Source organism: Anthonomus grandis, unplaced genomic scaffold, assembly GCF_022605725.1.
Source record: "Anthonomus grandis grandis unplaced genomic scaffold, icAntGran1.3 ctg00000502.1, whole genome shotgun sequence".
Classification (NCBI taxonomy): domain Eukaryota; kingdom Metazoa; phylum Arthropoda; class Insecta; order Coleoptera; family Curculionidae; genus Anthonomus; species Anthonomus grandis.
Window position 1 is genome coordinate 47,167 of NW_026088519.1, and position 11,397 is coordinate 58,563.

Here is an 11,397-nt window from a genome sequence, read left to right on the forward strand (position 1 = left end):
CTTTTAAATGGCATGATCGGACGATTATTCATCGTATTATATTACATAACGGTTGTACATAACTATCCAAAAAAAAAACTATCGGTAAATACAGTTAAGTTCAATTGCTTTTGGGTAAATAGTTGTACTATGATTGATTGTGCTTTTATTGCAGATCTACACCTAGCTGCAGAACTGGGAAAGACACTCCTTGACCGAAACCGAGAATTGGAAACTTTGCTCAAAGAAAAACAGACGACAATCGAGGATCAAAAGTTAGAAATAGAGGTTAGTTACATTAAAATCCTGAAAAGTTATTATTTTCTTAACATCTGGAAACAGCGTCCAACTGCGCAACTTAGTTTCAGGCGCTGTTACCAGAAATACAGTTTGTATCAAAGAAAATTGGTTTTTGTAAAGCCGTTGATAGTAATAAAAATTTTTTTCGTTACATTGAAAAACTACTCAATAACTCCAAAACGGTTGTATTTACGGTTGATTTACGAGGAAACTTGTAAGTACCTTTTTGATGAATATGAAGCTAAAATCAATAAAATCTGTCCATGAGTTTTGAAAATATTATCATTTTTGTAAAGCGTTTGACTGTAGTTAGATTTTTTCAGTCCATTGAAAGACTACGCAATATTTCCAAAACGGTTATATTTACAAGAAAACTTGTAAAAACCTTTTTGATGAAAAAACTCATCAGCTTTCATATGAACCTAAAGTCAATCAAATCGGACTATTAGTTTTTAAAATATGATGGTTTTTATGAAACCTTCGACAGTATCAACATTTTTTCCCATCCATTGAAAATATTCCACAATTACTCGAAAATGGTTGTATCTACAAGGAAACTTGTAAGTACCTTTTTGGTGAAGAAACTCATCAGCTTTTATATAAAACCAAAATCAAATTAATCGGTACGTGCATGAGTTTTCAAAATACGCGATTTGGAAATTAGGAAATATAGTTTGTATCAAAGGAAATTGATAACTTAGCTTCCGTGAATAATCAAATTTAAATTTATGATACTGATACGGACACTGATATTGATAGTGATACTGACACTGAAACTGATACTAATACTGATACGATACTGATACAGTTACTGATCCAGATAGAAAAACAAATTCAAATTTATTCTGAAAGCGCTAAATAAAATTACAAAATAGTAAATACCTGAAATATTTTTTTAAAAATTATATCAAAAGTCTGGAATATTTTTTTTAAATACCTGCAATATTTTAAATAATTACTCCAAAAGCCTTAAATAAAATTCGACCAATTAACAGTTAATTAAAATTTCTTTGAAATTGAAACCAATATTCCAAATATCGGGAAAATGACAGAAATTACTTCAAATGCCTGGAATATTGTTAAAAATATTTTAAAACTCTGGAATAAAAGAAAAATCGAGCATATTATATGAATAAAGTTAAGAATATGGATATTTAGACAAACGATATTTAATGCCAACGAGAACAAATTTATTAATAAACGAACTCTAAAAAACATAAAAAATTTCTACTGAAAGTCTGGAATAAAATTGAAAATTATTTGGAATGCATGAAATATTAAAATAATGATTAATCAATTTGAAATAATTTTTTCCACGCTTTTGGATTTTTTTTTTTAAATGTAATACTCCAGGCAATTGAAATAATTTTTATTCTTCAGTATATTCAAATTTCAAATTCCTGAAATATTTAAATATAAAATATATAATTAAAAATTCTTTAAAATGTCTGGAAAATTTTAAATAATTACTTTTAAATAATATTTGAATTTGAATTATGAAATATTTATGTAAAACTAACGAATATTTCAAATGCAAGAAATATTAAAGGGAAGATTTTAAATACCTGGAGTATTTTTTGTAAAAATTATTTTAAAATATCTTTAGTAATTACTCTGAAAGCCGTCAATAAAATAAACAAATATTTCAAATGCCAGGAATATTTAAGAAATGACTTCAAATGCGTGGAATTTTTGAAATAATTACTTTGAAAGCCTTAAATAAAATTCTACTGAGTGACAGATATTTAAAATTTTACTTGATTAAAATTGAAACGAATATTTCAAATACCAGAAAAATGAGAGAAATAACTTCAAATTCCTAGAATATATTATATTTTTAAATAATTCCAAAAAATCTAATATAAAATCAAAAAATATTCTAAATGTCTGAAAGAATTTAAATAATTACTTTAAACGCTTTGAATAAAATGCGATTGATTCCAGAAATATTAAATATATTATTTCAAATGTCTGAAATATTTTTTAAAACTATTTTGAAAACTATTCAACGTTTTCAAAATAGTTTTAAAAAATATTAAAAAATATTTGAAAAATTAATAAATATTTGAAATGTTAAAGAAATGACTTCAAATGCTTGGAATATTAAAAAAAAATATTTTAAAAATCTGAAATAAAAGAATAATCAAGAACGAACCCTAGAAAACATACAAACAATAAAATCAAAAATTATTTGTAATGTAAAGAATATTAAAATAATAACTGATTAATATGAAATACTTTTTAATCTTTCCACGCTTTTGGAATTTTTTTTTAAATGTAATATGCCAGGCATTTGGAATAATTTTTATTATTCAGTGTAATCGAATTTCAAATTTCTGGAATATTTAAAAAAATACCAAGTGCCAAGAAAATTAAAGGAAAGATTTCAAATACCTGGAATATATTTTTTTTATTATTACAAAAGAGTTTAAATAATTACTCTGAAAGCCTTAAATTAAATTACAAAACATTGCAAATGCTTGAAATATTTTTTAAAAAATTAAGTCAAAATCTTCAATAAAAATGATTTTTTTTTCAAATACCTGCAATATTTAAAATAATTTTTTCGAAAGATTAAAATAAAATTCGACTGATTAACAGTTAGTTAAAATTTCTTTGATTAAAATTGAAACGAATATTTCAAATATCGGGAAAATGACAGAAATTACTTCAAATGCCTGGAATATTGTTAGAAAATATTTCAAAAGTTAGGAATAAAAGAAAAATCGAGCATATTATAAGAATAAAGCCAAGAATATGGAGATTTAGAAAAACGATGTTGACAGATGCATATACAGATTAAAAAAAAAATCAAATTCCAATTTCTTTATAGCTTTCAATAATTTCAACTCTGCTATTTTCAGTATCTCACAAAGCAAACGGTCGCACTAAAAGAAGTAAACGATGCACGATTGCGGATCTACGAGCAACTCGAGGTCAGCATCCAGGACCTGGAACGGACCAACCACCGACTCCAGCTGGAAAACACCACGGAAAAGAAAAACGCCAAAAGTCTAAACGCGAACGTCGAACAACTCGAGGCGAGAACCCAAGAGCTAACCGCCGCAATCGAGGAAATCCGGTAAGCATACACCCGGTAATCAATCTTCAAGAACAAAAAACAATTTTTATTTATTATCCAGAGAATCGTCTGCAAAAGAAATAAGTAAGTACGAGCGTCTAACCGCCGCGTTGGAAAGCCAACTGGAAAACCTGTGCCAGCAGAACCAGGCCCTGGAAAACCAACTGAGCCAACAGGAGGGCGAGTCGAGGAAAACCAGCGTGCAGGATCTGGATGAGGTCAGGTCGCAGATCGACGCGTTGAAACGTAACAGTGACGTTGCGGCAACCAAAAGCCCGAAACGTGGCGAGGAAGCTTTTGCGAGTCAGAAAACTGATGAGGTGAGAACCTTGGCATCACAAATCATTCTGGAAACATTATATCAAAGTTCTATTAATCTTTTTGCAATACAATAGTAGCGGTGCAGCTTTTAGTGGATTAGTTTCTTAAAGGTTTCTGGAATGCTCAGGTGCCCTTAGGGAAGAAATGTTGATCCAACGAACTTTAATTTCAGAACTCGGCTCCAAGGAATTCTCGACTTCCTAACGCGACATCTGTGGAAACTCAGCCTGAATGCGACCAAAACTCCACCGACGAGGTGGATGGGAGGAATCACGAGGTGGACCAGATCATGGAGCAGCTGAGGTAAGCACCTCAAATAACCTCCAAAGAACATTTCAGTTATAATCAATTTTACAGGAGGTACGAGCGACTGAATGCCGAACTGGAAGAGCAGCTGAGCACGAAAAATCAACAATACGAAGAGCTGGAGAAGCAGCTCAACCAGCAGCAGGGTAGCAACATGATGATGAGCATGCACGAGGAGCTAAACACTTTGGACGAAGTTCGGTAAGTGTGAGTGAGGGAACGTGAAGGTATGGTGCTATAAAGGTTTTTTTTTTGTTCCAGACAAGGCCAAATGTGTAGCAAATGCCTCAGGAACGTGGATCGCTCCTCCGATTTCCCTGAGGACGATGATCAGAGCATGCTCAACGACCTCCTCACCGCCACTCCTCAGCACCGCTCCTCGTTCACCATGAACGTACAGGTGAGACACTTGCTGGTCAGGCACCTGGGCTTTTTGAGTTTGTCGGAATGCTTTTTGTAACTTCTTCTTATTCCCGTCCTGTTTTGTCGTCTTGCGTGACCTCTTTCTGTTTCTTTTTATTTTATATTGTTTAAGTCGCTTCTAATGAAGGGTCGCATGGATTTAATTCACTGCATGATGTCTCTTTTAGAGAGAAATGGCTGTGGTACAGAGTAATATTAGGTTTAGGTTAGGGAGGTTATTGCTGTTCTGGTCAGTTGGAATGTCTGTTAAAGTGGCGGATGGACGCTGTTATTAACGGCGGGGTGAGAGGCGGGTAGTAGTAACTGTTATTTTAAAATAAAACCCAAAATTTGGTTAATAAAGTAAGTGAAATCTGGAGGTGGTAGCATACAATGTTGGCAGCATCAGTGTTTTTTCAATCCCGGAAAAACTACACAATAAATAGAAAATGGTTGAATTTACAAGGAAACTTTAAAAGACGTTTTTTATAGAGAAACTCATCAGCTTTCGTTTGAATATAAAATCAATAAAATCGGTACGTGAATTTTGAAAATATTTCGATTTTTATAAAGCCTTTGACAGTATCAAGATTTTTTCTATTAAGTAATCCAAAACAAGTATATTTACAAGAAAAGTTCTAAGGACCTAAAAAAACACACTATCATATGAAACCATCAGCCACAATCATATGAAACTAAAATCACTTAAATTGGTATATGCATAATAATAATTCATTCATACATTAGAAAAGTATAAAGTAACAACTACTTGACTGCTAAAAATACTCAGTGCGCATTTCCTATCTATTCAAATTAATTGAAAAACAAAAATATTTATCAAGAACATAATATTTAAATAAAAGTTATGCAAAAATTAACAATAAAATTAAATTAGAGGAAAAAAATATAAAAAAAAAACAGAAAGAAGAAGAAACAGTATTATGTGTATCATAAGTACTATCATAACATAGGCCAAATGACGTTATTATCTAATATCTCGTCGTAGATTTTACGTTTAGTTTTATTATTGGGTTTATTTCTTCTACGAGAGTTCTACGGGAAGTTGATTATAGATTTTTGGTGAGGTATAAGTTTTTTGACATGCATATTCAAAATATTTTGATTCTTGTAAACCATCCATCCTGAGACAAGTCATAGCTTAAAAAAAATTGAAAAAGACATATTCAGGTCTAAGTTACGACATCTGTAAGACGTCTAAACCACTTCAACAGTCCAACTGACCAACGATAACCGATCAAAAAAAAAAACACGCAAAACGGTAGTCTCGGTACAGCCACCCACCTCTAGCTGCTCTATTTGTTTCCCCAGGGACTGAACCTGATGGAGGAAAGACATTTTCTACTCCAGAGGGACATGTCCGTGCTCTGGATAGCACCGACCTCGAAATTCCATTCCGTATTAGTCAGCTTGTGTCTGTTTATCAAAGACGAGTACTTCCTTCCGGTTTACCGTTCCTTGAAATTCCCCTTTATCCTTTTGTATTACTGCTTCAGACATAAGTTAGGCTAGCGCTTGCGCCGAGGTACGTCCTCCTATTATTTTTTTTTATATTTATTTGTTGGGGAGGCTTGTGGAGGGTGTAGGGTAAATACCGTCATACCGTCATTATATCCCCTGTAGATAGCAAAATAAAGTCAAAGTGACGTCCCCAGACAGCACAAATGAGTCCTATAGATAACCAAAGGTTTTCTTTTCTGTTAATTGCTTTAGCAAACCAGTGGATGATACAAATGTCACAAAAGTATTGAATAAAATATTTAACTAATAATTTGTCAATGCAAAAGGATATATAAAATAGCACGTTCATTGGGCTTCCAGATGAATTCATGCAATAAGTTGCTTGTTTTACTTTAAGGTGAGTATACTTCTTTCTTTGGAAATTCTTGCTCAAGCCAAAGGAATTTTTTGGTAATTTCAAAGGAATATTGGTCTCAATTTTATTGTATTAAAAGGCCTCTGGGTCTCCCATAAGCCCTGCGATAGCCTAGATTGAAATACTGATATGATGCCCATAGAGTCATTTTGCTGCTACTTGATGGTGGCATATGATAAAAAGAAGCAAGCATGATGCATCTATCTTTTTGGTTGTTGTTAATACTAATAACAACTTATTACAACATAATAAAATAAAAATGAAACCCGCGAACCTCTCGACCGATGTAACGATACTTCCTGTAAAATTTCCTGAAATTTGACAAAATTTTAGGCAGATTTATCCATGGCTTAAATGCCTGAAAGAATAAAAAAATTGGGAAAAAATTATCCATAACTCAACTGCCTCTATCTGGAACTTAATTAAAAAAGGCACTTAACCGTGAAAAAATTCACAATTTATTAATTCCTGAAAATTCCATAATGACATTATAACTCAACTGTCTGAAATAAGAAAACTGCCTGGAATTTAACGAGGAATTACCTGAATTGCATGGAGTTTGATAAAATCCTGCAAAAAATTATCCATGATTTCAGTCAGAGTTGCCTGGAATTTTAAAAAATTCTGGACCAACTGATTAAACTGCCTGGAATAATAAAATAAATGGGTTTCAATTCCTAGAATAAAAAAGATCCGACTGCCTGAAATATTTAAGAATTCTGGAAAAAATATTCAAGGGTCTGGAATTTAATGAACCTTTTTCTTTATTTAATTCCAGGCAGCTGAATCAAGGCATTTCATGTCTCTACTCCAGGCAGTTGAGCTAAATATCGTAAATCGTTTGATGGTTTTTGCATATAGCTGCAGAATTTCTCTGGTCATCCATTGGTTCCTTTTTCTTAATCTCTGATTTAAGGTGTTTAGTTGTGACCTCCTTTAATATCACAAAACTGTTTTACTACTAACCAAAATTCTTTATTTAGCGAGAGCTGTAAAAAAGGACAATAGGCGGGATCTATCTTGTTATATACCAGTAAAATATATAGGAGTTCATAGGAAAATATATAGGGGTTTCTAGAAACATTTCTAAAGTCGTTATTCTAAGTACACTTCAGTCAGGCTGGTATACATATTATGGCCTTTTAACTAGGCTTATTCTTCAATAAATCTCATTATCCTAAATAAATATCCTATTGAAGTTTATTTATTTTTATGGAGTTTTTCAGTGTAATTGTCTTTATTAGGTGATTGTTTCTTTGCTACCTATATTTTCTAATTTAGTAGAAATGTGGTATTCAGTTACAGCTTTAATAAAAAGTCTTAAAATAATATTCCAATCCGCACTTACTGCTTTATTGAAAGTTATTGGATCTTCTATAAGTACCAACAGGGTAATAACTTTGGTAAACTGCAGTATAATTTTTTACCAGTCATTGCCTCAAGTTCGTTAGTTGTGAATTAAAACAACCAAAAATAGCCCACTAATTTATTATATACCATGAAAACACAGTCACTCTCGACTCCTAAAGATATTTATTTTTACTGTATTTATTTACAACTATTTAAATCTCCCGCCTATATTCCGAACTTTATTTCACTGAACTGACTTCCATCGGCGATGCGGCTCCTTATATACTCGGCAGTACGCTGCTCCGGAAGATTCTCGCCAACCTTCGAGACGTCCGAAATAACGGAGAATCAGCTGGTTTCGCGGTTTTTACAATATCGTTATAATATGCACGTTATTGCTAACATATTGAGGGTTTTTAAGCTTTTTTCGTTGTTTTGCTCTCCTATAAAATTATGGTTACGTCACTTTGTGTTTTATGGGACGATATATTTGTTTAACTTTAGGCATAGTGTCCACGAATGCTTTCTCAGTATGAGTTTGAAAATTTGTTGGACATAATTGCTACTATAGGTATTTTTATTCATAAAATGAACTTTGACGATTACATCGAAGATAGATAAAAATAAATACATATACAAGCAAATTTGTGGTACTTACCCAGAGAGTCTAACAAAAATAGTCTATTCCACAATTTTCTGTTGAATTGAATTAAATCCCGGATATGTGAAAAGAATATGTATATTCGAACTAATTAGTACAATGATTGTACCTATTTACGCTGGAACAGTTTGAGAATAATTAAATAAAATATATATACGCAGTCCAATGGCTTTTTATTTTTATTTATTTAACAGCTGATATTAGGAAAGTCGTAAATCCGTAATCGTAGGTCGTGCATATTTAAGAAACATTTTACAACCAGAGACGGACATCTTATATATCTATAAGAATAAGAGTCCAATTGCTTTTTAAGAAAATCTATATATGTTATTTTAAAGTCCATTATTGGATTGCCCAAATTGGATGTCTATTATTAATTTATGGACATTTCAACTTAGTTTGGACCAATACTGGACATCCATTGAAGGATGTGTGCTGTCTGGGTCACGTTATTTTGCTTCTCTGATTTCCCCCTTACAAACTAAACTAATTAAACAAAATAAATGCATATTTTTCTGTGTTCTGTGATTCTTCTTAGGTTTAGGGTGTCTAGAGGCTAAGGTTCCTTTTTTGTACATTTTTCACTCTTTTATACCTGTAGATGTTTAAAATAAATGTTACCAAACGAAGTCGACTGTTTTTTTTTGCCCGTAAGCTCCTTTAATTAATAATCTACAAGGTAAGAAACACACGCCCTTACACCCCAATTGTAGCTTAAATAACACACCACCACACGCTTTTCACACGAACGCATTTATAGTTATACAATTCACACACTACTCCTCACCAATTAAATGTTAAACATCATCCCTAAATTTACTCACCTTTTTAGGACCACGTCGGTAACCAGTCCTCGCCACTCTCAACCCCACGGAACGCCAACCCTTACAAAGTCCTGGTAGAAAAATACGAAGCACTGGTGGAGGTACATCGAGGCAATCCGCTCAAAACCTCCTCCTCCAAGTCCTTCCAGGAGGAGATGCACCTGTCCGGAGAGTTCACCACCAGCACCAAAGACACCGACGAAGAAAGCGGACATGGTGGCAGCCACATCACCACCAAACAGCACAAACTCACCAGGAAAACGTTCTCCACCCCGACAGACTTCTCGGAGGCGGAAACCAGCTCTTCCGGTTTCTCAGACGAGACCAGCAACAAATCCACTCAGACCGATGGTAGGGTGGGCTCGTTCTTGTGCACGATTGCCGACGGTGAAGACTGCAAGTTCAGCATTTACGACGACGCCAGTCCGTTCGATTCCCGTTTCAGGGATCGACCCGAGTACCGGGATCTTTTCAAGGAGATCTTCAGGGTGCTGAAGAAGGCGGCGGAAAACAAGGCCGAAGGCGAGGAGCTACCGTTGCTAGATGACGTAAGCAAAACAGTACCGCCGCAAGTACCCCCGGTGACACCGATGAACGAACAGTTGCCGGAGTTTCCGGACGATGACACGCAGAGCGTCATGTCTTCAACCATGTCGGAATTGTCGACGCAAAACGAGACGACTACCATCGTCGAGAGTATTATCGAGAGTCTAAACCAACCGATTCCGGAGACAGTAGAACCACTTAAGGCAGAGTGTGTGTTGCGTCCCCTGGTACGCCAACCTCTGGAGTACGTCTCTATTGAGACCAGAAAACGCTCCTCATCCAGAAAGAAGAACAAATACACCGAAAGATCTGACTCCCCGATGACCCACATCATCGGTAGTCCAAAGATCACTTACTCGAGCAGACCGAACTCTGGCAGAAGGAGTAGGAATAATAAGCAGAGTCCGTCAGCTGCTGTAGACGAGAATACTTGGAACGGGAACACCCTGCAGTTTTGGGCTACGACTAGGGCCAATGTGGCCTCACCTACGCCCAGCCAGGGTAGTGGTAGAGGGTATTTTGAATATAAACCGAGTCCTGCTTCACAGGACCTGAATAAGCTGAAGAATCTGGAGAAGACGTACGCGGAGGTGTTGAGGAGCGATGTGAAGAAGCAAGAGATGAGGAGGCACAGGAGGACCAAATAAAGTGGAATTTGGACCAGATTTTAAGCTGTTGGGGTGTTTCATTAAATAAAAAGGAAGACGATGCAAAGAGGAGAAAAAAAAGTTCTATAGATACTTTTTTTTAATGAAGCACCCTGCCTGAAGAGTTTTTTTCTAAAAATCCTGAATATTCTCAAGAATTATACAGTGGGGAACTATAGCAATAGTAATAGTCCAGTCAATGCAGTTCCAGGAGAACCACTCTATATATAATTTTTTTATAATGGGACACCCTGAAATTTCTTTGAGTCTGTTTACCAACATTATTCTACTTACAAAGAGTCCCTTTTTTTAAAGTGTATATTTTATTTACTTATATGAGGCTGATGATATTTTTTTTAATGTACATATGAGTTGTGAATGTTTATTTGTTTTTTTTTATATTATTTGACTTCATCATGTTGTATACGTTCGGCTTGTTTGTCCCATTTAACCGCGAGAGAAGCTTATACCGGACACGATCTTTATCAAGTTATTAAAACCCTGATGTTAATATGTGCCAATTTGGATATAATAGTGTTTAGCGGATAGCATATAGGAGTTTTCGCTTGTTGTATTATCATTTTGACTACGAAATATTTTGTTTTTTTGTGTGTACTACACGTTCGAAGCGTTTCTAGCGATTCTACTATACTCAGAACGAGATCTTAAAATTTTAGAGAAAAGTTCAATATTAGTAGTGTTTTTACGATTATGTAGTGAAGTAATATTTGTGATTAAATTATTTTACTGTCCTTAACTGTGTCGTTTTATTTAAAAACTGCAATAAAAGAGTTTATTAAGGTAAAATGAAAATCCTAGTTTCCCTCCACTTCTCTATAAACAGCGGTGTCCATCACCAGGGGGTAAAAAGTTTAAAATTGGTACAAGTTATATACACCAGGGTTTGTCAAAGTTTATGTCAAAAACCTTTTATTTATATTCTATTGTTAACAAAAATGAAAAGAGACGTCAATAATCGGACTATATAGAGGTGATAAACTATGTGAGACTCAGTGGCGAAGCGTGAACTTTTTTTTCGGGTAGACAAACAATAAAAATCGTTAATTAGAAAAAAAATTTGTATT

General features: G+C 34.1%; 1 protein-coding gene across 2 annotated transcripts in view; it reads left to right on the forward strand.

Moving 5' to 3' along the window:
• LOC126749701 (cerebellar degeneration-related protein 2-like) overlaps positions 1 to 11,069 on the forward strand; it is a 33,528-nt gene extending 22,459 nt beyond the window's left edge. For both annotated transcript variants that reach the window (XM_050459384.1, XM_050459383.1), the window contains exons 2-8: positions 155 to 267; positions 3,144 to 3,361; positions 3,423 to 3,681; positions 3,855 to 3,985; positions 4,040 to 4,189; positions 4,250 to 4,388; positions 9,128 to 11,069. In XM_050459384.1, the coding sequence (XP_050315341.1) occupies positions 155 to 267; positions 3,144 to 3,361; positions 3,423 to 3,681; positions 3,855 to 3,985; positions 4,040 to 4,189; positions 4,250 to 4,388; positions 9,128 to 10,312 (2,195 nt within the window). In that variant the 3' untranslated portion in view covers positions 10,313 to 11,069. The remainder of the gene's footprint in view (positions 1 to 154; positions 268 to 3,143; positions 3,362 to 3,422; positions 3,682 to 3,854; positions 3,986 to 4,039; positions 4,190 to 4,249; positions 4,389 to 9,127) is intronic.
• Positions 11,070 to 11,397: the final 328 nt, after the last annotated feature.